This window comes from Gopherus evgoodei, chromosome 15 (genome assembly GCF_007399415.2).
Source record: "Gopherus evgoodei ecotype Sinaloan lineage chromosome 15, rGopEvg1_v1.p, whole genome shotgun sequence".
Classification (NCBI taxonomy): domain Eukaryota; kingdom Metazoa; phylum Chordata; order Testudines; family Testudinidae; genus Gopherus; species Gopherus evgoodei.
This window is the reverse complement of record NC_044336.1, coordinates 14,886,798-14,900,601: the sequence shown is the minus strand read 5'-3', so window position 1 is coordinate 14,900,601 and position 13,804 is coordinate 14,886,798. Positions and strand designations below refer to the sequence as shown.

At 44.1% G+C, this 13,804-nt stretch overlaps 1 protein-coding gene across 7 annotated transcripts in view; it reads left to right on the top strand.

Annotated features, from left to right (window-relative positions):
- The window catches only part of TMEM94 (transmembrane protein 94), a 97,287-nt gene that overhangs the window by 29,427 nt on the left and 54,056 nt on the right, over nucleotides 1-13,804 (top strand). For 4 of the 7 annotated variants that reach the window (XM_030534300.1, XM_030534299.1, XM_030534304.1 and 1 more), the window contains exon 2: nucleotides 7,705-7,869. The exons of the other annotated variants lie outside the window; for them this stretch is intronic. In XM_030534300.1, coding sequence (XP_030390160.1) covers nucleotides 7,705-7,869 — 165 coding nt within the window. The remainder of the gene's footprint in view (nucleotides 1-7,704; nucleotides 7,870-13,804) is intronic. 7 annotated transcript variants of the gene reach the window in all.

Sequence of the window (13,804 nt, the reverse complement as noted above, 5' to 3'; positions counted from 1 at the left end):
GGCCTTCACAACATCCCCTGGCAATGAGTTCCACAGGTTGACTGTCCATTGTCTGAAGAAGTGCTTCCTTTTGTTTTGTTTTAAGCCTACTGCCTATTAATTTCATTGGGTGACCTTTTGTTCTTGTGTTTATGTGAAGGGATAAATACCATTTCCTTATTCACTTTCTCCACACCATTCATGATTTTATAGACCTCTCATATCTCCCCTTAATAGTCTCTTTTCTAAACTTTTTAAACTGTCCCAGTCTTCTTAACCTCTCCTCATATGGACATTGTTCCATATTCCTAATCACTTTTGTTGCCCTTCTTTGTACGTTTTCCAGTTCTCATAGATCTTTTTTGCGATGGGGTGACCAGAACTGCACTCAGTATTCAAGATGTGGGTGTACTGTGGATCTTTGTGGCATTGTGATATTTTCTGTCTTATTATCTATCTCTTTCGTAATGGTTCCTAACATTGTTAGCTTTTTTTGTCTGCTGCTGCACACTGAGCAGATGTTTTCAGAAAACTATCCATGATGATTCCAAGATCTTTCTTAAGTGGTAACAGCTAATTTAAACTTCATCATTTTGTATGTATAGTTGGGATTATGTTTTCCAATATGCATTACTTTGCATTTATCAACATTTAATTTCTTTTGCTGTCTTGTTGCCTGGTCACCCAATTTTGTGATCCTTTTGTAACTCTTTGCAATCTGTGTTGGACTTATATCTAAGTTAGCACCCTTAGTTGGGATTCTTTAGAAAAGTATAGCGTTGAACGGGCCATAGAGATTGAAATCCCTTCTCATCTCTAGAAATAGTCCTACACTACTCATAGATGTAGGGTTAAGTGTGCTAATGGGACAGTGTAGGGGAAGTGTGTGTGTGGTGCTACTTATGCTATACCTGTCCTATTCTGAGGATAAACTGAGGTCTTCAGTCACCTGAGTACTTATCCTGGAATCTTTTGTGAATGGTTAAATCACTACGAACATTTTTATAAAGCGGGCCTGAGGTTGTGTGGAGAAATTTTCCATTTAACCGAGTAATATTTTCCTGCTGCTCGGTTAGACTTGCCCCGTATGTGTGCTGCTTGGACAGTTCTGCCTCTCTCCAGGGCTAGCTGGGCAATATTATTTCTATATCTGCCCTTGTGAATGTCAGATTAACTAATATCGGTGTGTGTTTTGTCTGCAACTAGCCTCTTGTTGCCTAGTTTGTTTCCAATCCTAAAGAAAGAAGGGGGAGAGAGGCCTCTGCGGTGGGTAGGTGCAGTCAGGAGCTTTAAAGGGAGATTTGCAGTGGTTCATGGAAGATTATTGGCCTTATATGCACTGCTGTCTCCTTGAGTTGAAGTCAAAGTTGATGATGCTAAGAAGAAATAGAGCAGCAGACACTACTCGATTGGTCACTTTTTCTGTGCATGAATATCTGTAGCTACTCGAGTATCAAATGTATTTGTCACTCGAGAGAGTGAATAGGTACATGCCCTATTCTGGGGCCTGGTCTGGGCGAGAGATTGTGTTTGAGACCAAAGCTGGAGAAGATCATGTGTACAACTGCTCTAGACCAGCACTGGTGAGAAAAAACACTTGTGACTTTTACCCCCTGTGCTCCTTCCTCTCACTTGCCTCCCTCCCCAACCGTTGTAGCTTTTGCATTGCCAGATCACAGTAACTACCTCCATTTTACTCTCCATGCAGCCGTTTCCCTTGCTGAGCATATTCTACAGTCTCACGCTGGCTGCCTTTTGCTTATTAGTGCAGATTACCTTGTTAGAAAATAGTTTGAGATACAGACTTTCTCTACAACAGAGGTTCTCAAACTGTGGTCCGTGGGCCACCTCCATTCAGGTGGTCTGTGGATAGTTCCCTCTAAGGGGCACACCTGGGTGGCCGTACATGAGAGAATGAAGGGCCACCCACCTAATTAGTGGAGCTGTGGAGGCCTGTGGTTCCACTAATTAGGTGCCTGGACCCTGTAGAAGATGCACGTATAAGGTCACATGGTGGCCTTGGGGGAAATAGAGGGTAGGTGGGATGGGGCAGTGGAGTGAGAAGAGGCGGTGCGGTGAATTTGGGATGTGCAGGACTGCGGTGGCCAGAGAAAGAGGCAACTTTTCCCAGCTCCAGGGCTGCAGCTGCTGGGGAGAAACCCCCCTCCTTCCCAGTTTCAGCTCTGTGGCTGCTGTGGCAGGGGAGAGACCCCCCCCTTCTTCCCAGGCCCAGCTCGGGGGCTGCTGTGGTGGAGAAGAGAGAGCACATCCATTGCATTAGAATGGTAGGACCACTAATATTAAAATATGAGTTGTGTGCTTTTGTTTGTAGAATAAAACAACATTTATTATTAAGGATTTTTTATATAGTGTTTTTATCCAAAGCACTTTACAATAGTTAGCTAACAGTGCAAACAACATTTGGAAAGATCATTAAATGGCCCGCCGAGACTCTCAACAATTTTCAAGTGATCCACGAACAAAAAAGTTTGAGAACCACTGCTCTACAACATTAACATAGAAACACAAGTGGCACAGGAAGTGCGAAGCATCCCTCACTATTTGGCTTGAGATTGGTGTACTTTTTCTTAGCTGGAGTTGTACTCTTACTTTGTATGAGACAACGAGAAGCTAGGCTTGCCCATGCCTGCATCTGTGACCTCCCCAATATATTTTGCATGAGGACCCTGTTGAACTGTGGTGTTTTCAATTTAAATTGTTAAGGCTGTGGAGGTAATGTTACAATTTAAAGTAATCATCTATTTGTTCTGTTGTTAATGGCGCTCTGGACTGCTCTGGTATTAATCAGTTAAAGACAAAAAGCAATTATGTGCAGTTATACCACAGCCTTTCAGGCTACTCTCGGCTCCAAGACTAGCACTGTTACGGAACAGCTGAGCTCTAGAAGTCCACTTTGAGTGCTGCTATCTGTGCAAATGAGCATGCTGAGCTTCAGAATGTCCATACCTAGTTTTGACACAACTGACATTCTTGATCGTACCACTGCTATTTGATGGTTGGAACTCAGGATTTTTACTTGAGTCTCTTGTCATTCAAATCTTATAATAGGTCACAATAGTTCTTCAAGTGATTGCTCATGTCAATTCCAATTAGGTGTGTGCGCTGCGTGCATGGCAGCCAGAAGGTCTTGGGAATGGCGGTTGCTCGTAACCCTGAAACATTCATAACTCTGGAAAAAAAAATTGTGGTTCTTTCAAAATTTTACAGCTGGACATTGACAACACAGATTTGAAAATTTATTGTGCAGAAGAACAATGCTGCTTTTAACCATCTTAATTTAAATGAAACAAGCACAGAAACTGTTCCCTTATCTCGCCAAATCTTTTTTAAACTTTCCATTTATTTTTATATGTTTTAGTAGTTTATATTTAATACAGTACAGTATTGTGTTTGCTTTTTTTGTGTGTCTCCTGCTTCCTAATTGTGTACTTATGGTTCCAAATGAGGTGTGTGGTTGACCAGTCAGTTTGTGTAACTGGTGCTCGTAACCCTGAGGTTCTACTGCAGTGTTTTTCAAAGTTCAGGTTGCGACTGAATACTGGTTTGTGGCATGCAAGGCACTGGGTTGCCTTGCTCAGCGAACCAGCGGCTCTGGTCAGCACTGCTGACCAGGACATTAAAAGTCCCGTCGGCAGTGCTGCCCAGCTAAGGCAGGATAGTGCCTACCTGTTCCGACACCGCGCTGTGCCCTGGAAGCAGCCAGCAGCGGGTCCAGCTTCCCGGCTAATGGGAGGTGTGGGGCAGGGGGGAGAACTTGAAAGTAAAAGTTACTAGTCCCCTGAGCCAGATCATTTCCCTTCCTGCCTGGTATGTCCCATACCCTCTGTCTTTCTACTTTCTTTCCTCAAAGCAGCCTATATGGCTCTTGTCTAAGCACCTGTCTCATATGTCCCTTATGTCTAACCAGAGGTTATTCTCTTTGAACCTTCAGCTATACCTCTCATCTTCCCTTCCTTGTCTTCTCCTCAAATCCGTCTTTATTCCACAGACTTCTCTCTCCCTGTGTCCCAAGTTGAATCCGCCTTTACTCCCTGTCCACTACACCAACACCTAGTTTATCCTCAGATTTCATTGTTGCAGCTTCTGTTTCTTTGAAGATACACTCTGTTTTTCAAGGATAGATACACAACCAGATACAACTTGTGATGCCAACTGCTAACATCTTTGACGTCAATCCAATGAGGAAGGGATGTTTGTGTATCATGGATGATTGTCCTGTGTAACATGCAATAGGATAGTGATCTCTAGAAAATATGGAACAACAAGAATAGTAGAGTGAATTTATTTCAATTATCTTGGGTTTGCTACTGATGACTGGCATGTCGGAGCCAGGCTGAAGCAAAGCAGAGTTGGGAAAAAGTTAAGACCTAAGCAAGTTAAAATATTTTTTTTCCCCACTCTTTGACCTTTTAAGGTTCTGACTCAACACTAAGCAATAGGGGTTAACAGTTTACTTGCTCGGAACTGTGCAGAAAAGAGGATGGAAGAGAGATTTGTGTTGTTTAAGTCACTTTATTCCTTTGTGCGGTTTAAGATGGTATCATGTAGGAAACAAAATGCCTTGGAGAGAGATACAGGCTGTCTCTTCTTACACGCCCACTCCACACTCCTTTCTTTCCTCTGAGATGGACACTAGATGCACTCTCTGCTTTCCTTCAACTTTGGCCGTAGGTATTTATAGGGTTACATACAAATATGTGTCTCAGTACAAGTGTAGAGAGAAGAGCCTTTGGAACTGGTGATATTCTGCGATCCTCTGGGTCTCTGCCTTTAGATTTGGTTCTTAATGTGAGACCAAGGGTCTCTGCACTACGATTTTAACTGGAGGACTTTGCTGATGCTTGTGACACTTTGGGAGTTCAACCCAGACCAGCAAGGGGTTGTATGACTATCTGACGTGCAATCCTGGGTGCCTTAAATGCTATGCTGCTGTGGCACTGTTCTGATGCCAACAGCCAGCCTACAACCACGCAGGTCACACCCTGGCTTCCACCACAGAGTTACTTTTGCAGGCTGATCCCAAAACCCCTTCACCTCCACCCCATGTTTCTGCCCTGCAATGGTCCAGCACTCTCCTGGAACACTCAGTGAAGCTACTAAGTTTACTGTCTCTTCAAAGAAGCAGCAACCAGCAACTCATTAATTTAATCTGGGTTTGACAAACACTCTGTTTTAATCAAAGCACTGAATTGTTTTCTAATAAAGTTAAGCAAGTTTATTAAACAAAAGTCACAGGTTTAAATGATACCAAGCATAAGGAATAAATATAGAAAGCGTTACAGGCAAACAATAATAAAAATATGCTTCTAAAACTTAATCTCAGCAGATTACAATCTTTGCTAAACAGGTATTTTACTATACTCAGTTCCCAGAGACTTCAGTCCTCCACCCCTTGAGTGAAGGATCCATTGGCTCCAGTCATTTTAGTCCCTTGATGGATAACTATGGAGTTCTCTCCTCTTACTTTTTAGAGTCCAGTAAACATTTGAAAAGTAAGCCCAGACAAAGCTGCTCTCTCCTGTTGAGGAGTAGACACCGTGACATCTTCCCACAGTTCATTGACCCTGCTTCAAGAGGCAGGAAGGCTTCCTGGGGGTGCAGTCTCCATTTCCCCCATCAAGATTAAGTAGTTGTCTTTCCTCACTTGCTCTCTCGATGGCTTTGTTTACCTTGTGTGTAATGTGCTTTCTTTGTCTTTGGTCACACTTTGCCAAATTTACAATAGAGACACATTCGTGTTCAATTAGGCGGAACTACATTTCTTTGTCTGGAACAAGTCTGGCTTGGACACTGCTTGCCAAATACATTTTAAGAACACATTTGCAGCACACATCTATTAGGTCCTTTGTGGGTTACCGTACATCCGTCTGCAACAGTATTATGATCAGTGAGTTATTAGTTTTCCAGTTATCTATTACATGCCACCTGTTGGGTATATATCATGATGACAGTGTGCCAATGGCATTGTGGTGCTCTGAGGACCACATACTGATTTAGGCATATGGAGCTCATAGAAGAAAGTCGTCAAACCAAGGTTCAGTCATTACTGAAGCCTGTGATTGACACAGAGGGCAACACATTTGGCCAATCATGGGTTAAGAAGCAGAGCTCTACTGTGCGGCCTGTGGTCACCCTTCTTGTGCACATGAAGTTGTGGCCAGTGGAGAGTGCTGATGCTAGCATGCAATGCTCCAGCTTTATCTGAGTAGCCAGGCTATGCTACAGTAAGACTGTTACTCTTCAGAGGTGGCTGCTGTATATTCAAGAGGTGCGTGGTTGCAATCTGCTCCATTTTACACAGTTAGGTACGACTCTCAGGCTATTGTTAAGCTGTCAACATGGCCATTGGTTTGGTGATGTGTGGGTGCCCCATCCTAACCCCAGATTCAGGGTCCTTCCTATCTTGAGTGATAGTACAGTAATTCTTGTTAAATATTTTTCTTTCAGTTAGGATCAGGGCCCCTTGAAATAGAAGTTGTACAAATACTTACGGGTCACAGTCCCTGCCCCAAATATGTAATGATTAAGTTACCCCGTAGAGGGGAGCATCTGCATAACAGGATTAGAGTGAGGCAATGGGATAGGCTCCTTCTTATCATCCCAAAGATTCATTTGTCCATTTCCCTGTAGTCTTTTTCCAGTTCCACTCTGGGCTTCTTGTATGTGCTCTCTGTCTCCACTAATCTCATGCCCTCCGTGAGCTCCTGTGTGGCCAGTGACCCAGGTCTCAGTAAGTGGCAAGCCTCAGGCACAATGCGCTGTTATTAATAACCTGCGCTGCACCTTCTGTTTGCGCTCCCAAGGCACGCTCTATGAATACTCGATGCTTAGAGGGGTACCTGCCGCCCTCTGCATCCTGAGTGCTGCTGGGATACCCTGCTGGGAGCAAGAGCAAGGGAGAGAGAAACATCAACTCAGCTTGGCAAATCAGGCCTGTAACCTTCTTGAATCATTTAAATACACCTTTACCTCAATATAATGCTGTCCTTGGGAGCCAAAAAATCTTATAGGTTATAGGTGAAACTGTGTTATATTGAACTTGCTTTGAGCCACTGGAGTGCACATCCCCGCCCTTCCCGGAGCACTGCTTTACCACGTTATATCCAAATTGGTGTTATATCGGGTGACATTATATCGAGGTAGCGGCAAAATAATAACTTTACAAAATTGAGCTTGAGCCCCAAGGTGTTATGCCATCAATGTGTTGCTATCTCCCATGGACACATTAATGGGAAGATAGAACTTGATCTTTTCCATCTCTCTCTAGTCTACAGTGCTGGCTCCCCCACGTAGTGTATTTGCTAGCATTTTGTCCTGTCTAATTTGACATCAGCTTTTCCATATATCCTTATCAGTCAGTATCCTCTCTTACTGCATATGCAGATGTGTACACACACACACACACACACACACACACACACACACACACACACACACACACACACACACACACACACACACACACACACACACACACACACACACACAAATCTGGCTGTGTTGGCTCCATTTGATGGATGGGTCATTCTTACAGACATCTGGTGTAATCCTGTATGAACTTTCTTCTTTCCCCCCACTCTCCATTGCTTCACCCCCACCCCCGATCCACCGCCTCCTTGCTGGATCTGCAGCGTGACTGGGAACAGGCTGAATTAATCAGCAGATTGGTGCTTCACTCTGCTGCTCCTGTCTCTTTCTCTGCAGCATTGGGCTCTGTGCATGTTTTCTCGCCCTCTCCCTTGCTCTCTTTCTCTGAGGGCAACAGTACTGGAAGTTGCTGCCGAAGGTTCCAAGTGGTGCAGAGATTCAGCCGAGATGCTCTTTAAACAGGCAGATCTGTGGATGCCCCACCAAGGCAAATGCTGCAAAGTAAGTTTCTCTCCCTTGACGTTTAAATTCAAAATGGCTTGTTTTTCCCCTGCAGCCTTCCTGATCAGATGGTGCATAAAGGGTCATGAGGCTCTGGGGAAGGATCTTAGGGCAGGAAATGGAGCACTGAATGGGGGCTTCAGATGTGATAGGGTTTAAGGTATGGGGTGGGAGAACAGGGAAGAAGCTTTTAATCAAACTGAAGATCGTAACCTTAAACCCATAGCTGGAATCTCAAACAGTCTGAACTACTCAGTCCTGCATTGCTGCCTCTGTTTTCAATGACTCAAGTTTATCTGTATTTTCTAAATGGCTAGCTCTGGAGTAGCCAAAAGCCCCCTACCCTGAAAAGTGGCACTTGCAGTAGACCTGCTAGATTGTGCCATAGCCTTAATCCACAAAGTCCTTAGCTAATGAATGGGAGTTAGGGAGGAAACAAAGAGGGTAGTGAAAGATGTGCTGAAGTTTGGAAAATTTCTTAGCATCACCTGCTCCAGGGAGGTGGATTAACAATTTTTGGGCTAAATTCAGCTGTGGTGTAAAGCGGTGCAATTCCACAGAGGCCAAAGTGAATTTTGGACCTCTGTCTATTTTCTGGAGTTAGGGAAATACTGTAAATATGTAAATGTTAATAATAAATGGTTAACAATTACGTAGCACAATACAGCTTCAAAATATAGCACAAACATTCACTAATCCTCCAAGCTCCCTTGTGAGATATCTATGTAACTAGGTTCGGGGATTTGCTGCTGGAAACAGGACCAAAGGGACAGACTGGAGAAGGTGCAGATGAAAAGTGGACTGTTACCTGGGGAGTTGTTTCTTCCCTCTTGGTTGAATAGCCAGTAGAGAGAGAGAGAGTGTGTGTATGTGATTGAGGGAGTGAAAGTGCTGGGCTTTGTATTATTGGTGCAAAGCGGTTTATCACGGCTATTGGCATCTAACTCTCTGCTTTAAAGAAAGCTTTTAAAAACACTTCTTTGAATGTCGTTATCTGGATTAAATTAGAATCTGTTTACACCAAGGTCCAATTCTGATTTACAGGTCCTGTTAGTGCTGTTCTGACCAGATCTCTTGTAGATTTGCAGACCTCAAACTAATGCTGTTGAGTCGGTTCACAGTGTCAATCTGTGGGCCGTGTTAGTGCTGAGTAGCAGGGAGTCTCAAAGCCAATTTCCAACCCAGAGCTCCTGCATTCTCCCAGTTACTGGGCGAGGCATAGGAGCTTGTCTGCTACAGCACAGGGTTGAATCCAGATTGCTTTTCAAGTTGCTTCTGCAGGTGGACAAGGTATAGGGAGTTTTGTTTACCATTGTGCTCTATATTAATCTGGGCAGTGCTGTTCTGAGGGTCACGTGCACCCAGGTAGAGCCAACATGCAGCTTGCTGTGGTATTTGTCTATTTCATTGGATTTGAGACCACTAATAGCTAAGCTGAGGCCATCAAATTCATGACACGTGATTCTTAAAGTATGTCTAAATGGAGGAATGGTCCTGCTATTGTGGGTAACTTTCCTGGCTTCTACACTACCCCGCTGAAGTGGGCTAGTGAAAGGATCTGAGTCCTCGCTCCCACTTCCTTTACCCAGAGGCCTCCCTGCCCTTGAGGACTCCCCTTCCACTCTCCTGTCTGGCAGAGTCCTTGTAACCCTGACAAGGCTGGGCCCAGGATTCCTGGGGGGCTTGACCCCCAACCCTGCTGTGGTCACCTAGGACAGGGGCTAGGGTGTCCCCATTCCAGGGTACTCTCTCTGCACTGAGCACCTCCCTGACCCACTCATCATTTCATACAATTTAAAGCAAATACAAGTGTGTGTTGGGGGGAGAGGTTTACACTCCAGGTCACTGAACAGGCATTATATTGTCAGGAGCCAGGAATCAGACCTCATTTCAGCAGCATCTGTATGTTCACTAGGAATGAGTATGAGAAAGATATTAGAGATGTAGATAGTGATGTGAAACTTGTTCTCAGATTGACTTGTCCATTGGCCTTGCCCACCATATACCTATAATCTCATACAGTGGGCTTGCCATTGCATACAATCTGTTCACTAACAAAGCAGCTGCAGTCAGACAGGGAGATCTAGTGCGCTGATGAAGGGTTTGAACAGGAACAAAATAGTCCTCTGCTATCTCTAGTTTGTAATAAAAAATGTTGCCCCCGGGAAATTGCACAATGTAGTGCATGTGATACCTGCCTCTGTGATGGGGACACAATAAACGGACCATGTTGTCTCTTTCCTAACCAAGAATATGACTTGCAATGTTAAATGCAAATGTGTCTGATAAAGTAACCGCTTCTCATGTGATTTTGAAACTGTGACTAATCCTTGTGTACCAGAAGGGCCTGATCCATGGAATAGATTAATAGCCTGCAAAATGTCAGTGTTAAATTAAAAAAGGCCTTCCTGTTTCTGTTGGAGGCATGCAAAATAGCCATCAAAAAACAGGGAAAATAGTCTGCTGCCCCATTTTCCCTCTCCCATCCTTTTAATCTGAAAAAGATTTGAACCAAAGAGTTGCAAAAATGAAATGTACTGTGTGTATCCAGGACTGGGGAAAGCCAGGCTATGGGGTATTAGAATAAGCTGCTCCGTGCTTCACTGTGTCTTAGGATACGTCTACACTATGGGATTATTCCGATTTTACGTAAACTGGTTTTATAAAACAGATTGTATAAAGTCGAGTGCACGTGGCCACACTAAGCACATTAATTCGACGGTGTGCATCCATGATCCGAGGCTAGCGTCGATTTCTGGAGCGTTGCACTGTGGATAGCTATCCCGTAGCTATCCCATAGTTCCCACAGTCTCCCCCGCCCCTTGGAATTCTGGATTGAGAGCCCAGGAAAGATGAATTAACTAACTGGCTCTTCTGTTCAGCACCCTCTCCCTGTATATGCCTGTTAGTTTCCTTTCTAAAGTAAAATCATGAATGCCTTGCTCTTCCTGCAATGTTTTTTTTTCCCTTAACTACTCTGTAGATTACAGCCCTGGGTCAGACTCAATATCATCCTTGTGACAAAGAGCAGTAATCATTCCATTTACCTGGCTCCTGTCATTGCTGGTGGGCTGAGTAGTAATAAATAGGACAGTGCAGGGATCAGCTCCAGAGAGCCACCGATGTGTTTTACAAATGTTTGCATGTTCTCTGGGTCTCTTGGGTCAATGAAGAAAGTAGTTGGCTATTTTGTCTGTTGCATTTCCCTTTTAAACATAAGTATGCAGGGGCAAAGGGAAGGTGCAGCGCTCTAATGAAGTTGCATGATATGTGGCGAGTATTTGCTTTTGTTGTAACCTGGGATCTAGTTTTCGCTCTCTTTAGATGGAGTCTTATGCTGTATATGGAGGAGATATTTAGAAGTTGTGCATGTTCCCATGACCATGTGGCTACAGGTTAGTCTTCAAGATGTCATTGAAGAAGTGAGTGTTTGAGATTTTTATTAGTGGACTAGCCATCTCACTGGTGCATTTGCTTTTTTACCGGTGGAGTCTCAGCCCTCTATCTTCTTAAGGAAGTGCACCTGCAGGTGATGAAAGGCTGAAGAGATCTATCTCTGAGATGCTGAATAGCTGTGTGTTGTGCCATATGAAAAATGTAAAGGTGTGCTTTAGTGTATTTGAAATCTGTCTCCTTAGATGCTGATCACTGAATGGGGTGGATGGATAGGAATGTGCAGTGACAGATTTTGCTGTATCCGGGCACCTCATAAAAGAATGTATTTATCTTCACAACATCCTTGTGAGATAGGAAAGGATTATTATCCCCATTTTAGAGATGTAGAACTGAGAAAGTTTGTGGCAGAGCCAACAGCAGATCTCTGCTCTCCTGAGTCACAGTCCAAAGTCTGAACCAAAAAATCATCCTTCCTGTTTGTTCAGTGTGGAGTGTGTGTGTGTGTCAGGGGGTTTTACAGTCCCAGTCACTGAAAAGGCATCATACCTAAAACTGTTCTTACCATGAGCTCAAGATAGTTCTCCCTGCTTGTCCCCTTCATTCCTGGACTTTCTTCCCCTGTTATTGACCTGAGATCCTGAAAGGTTGTGTCTGGGTCTATAAATAATGCTTGTCACTCGTGTTATGTGCCAGTGGTGTGCTAGATGCTTTTGCTGTTTACTTGGTGTGTTAGGTGTCTCCATCAGATAGGGTAATGTTTGTTTTGGTGATCCATCTCCTCTCTTGGCATTCTCCCCTCCACTTCCCCATCATAACTCTCTTTCCGTTTATTACCTTTTTAAGCCTCCTACCCTTGTCCACAAGAGCCTTCTTTTGTGCACCTACCCTTCACTTCAAATAGAGTGACCCTGTGGCAAAAGAATGAAGGTGTTCCAGCTCTGAGATTTAGAGCTTGAAGGGGGCACATGAGTATTTCAGGGACCTATCTAGAACTTTATACCTGCTTCTCCTTCCTTCGTCTGCCGTGTACATGACATTTCCTCTTTATTGGGAACGTGTGTCTGTACTAGGCATTGGTGTGGAGTGTCGTCCTACCACACTCCAGTCTCCTCTGTAGCTTGTTGGTATATCTGTTGGAACTAGCCCAGTGGTGTCTAGGCACACTGTGCTTTTCAGTGACAATCTCTGTCATTATTGCTGCCTTTTATTTTGTATAGTAGAGGAGCTGCTGCAATCAGTTCTTACCTGTGGCTGGCAGAATGAGCAACCTTCTTCGGGTACATTGCTATACTCCAAACAACCACTAGGGCATGCAAAGAAGGAAAGCTTAGTGTGCCCTACACCTCAAGCTCAGTCCCTTCTGTGTGTAGCATTCCAGTGATGCAGTAGCATGTGTATTGTGGGCGAACTTGCCTGCCCCCTTGCCTGCTGGGAATCTTTGTCAGACTCCTATGTTTAGCTCTGCATTGATGTTACGTGGTCCTCCTCCAAGAGAAACATGGAACTGTTTCTTCTAATCCTGTCACCAACACAGAGAATGAGAATTATAGTAGGATTATTTTTAGCTCTGTCAAAGCTGCAGTTCAAGCAGTATCTCAGTCTCTGCCTTGCAATAAATTTCTGCTTTAGATTTTCATTTTGATGCAAAATGCTTTGCAACTTCATCTGCTAAGAGAGAGCAGAGAAGGGGCTAGGTGGGTGGGTTCTAGAGTGTGGCTTGGGTTAGAGCATTTGTCTCTCAGCCCTTGAAACCCAGATTCAAATTCTGGTTTCCATCACCAGTGAAAGTTCGTTAAATAGCCTAGTTAATTTCCTGTAGATATCCATGCACATCGCAATCCTATCCAGATCTGGAATAGCAAGAGTGTGTACATCAGAACTGAGGTGCACTTGCACAGCTGTGTGTGCGTGTGTGTGTGCGCGCGCACACGTGTGCGCAGGCCTTGAATAGCAGGAACAGTTGAGATTGAACTGCATTGGCTCAGCTATCTGAGGAGCTTGCAGCTCTTAATTGAGCTAAATTGGCAGAGCAGTGTCAGTGGGTGAGGTGGGGGTGTGAAGCTTGGATGGTGCTTGCCTGCATTGTGTCAGGTTCTGGCTAGTGTTAAATAGGCCTTCACTTTTGTTAAGCAGTGAGGTTCACTCAAGCTTTTTCAAGGTGTGGGGTAGCCCATGTTCCGTGACACATGTCAGTACCACCAATGTGTTTGCATCCACTCTCCTGTAAGTGCTCCAGCTGGGACTTCTATTCCAAAGCTCCACTGTACTTCATTTTGCCTTTAAGTAATATTTTTATATTCCTTTTTGGTCCTAATCTCATGATCTCATCTGAAACTGCCAGTTCAATTTTCCAGTTCAACGGAGGTGGTTATTAGTCTAATGGAGAAAAGCCACAAGGGCCTAGTTGGATTCTGATCCAGCAGTGTTTCATAAACCCACTGCCCAGAATATGCATAGAAACAGCCAGGGATTATTTAAGGCCTAACGGTGACACGGTACTGGTATGTGAAAGTAAGTAGTCTGGTAGTAACATTACTTC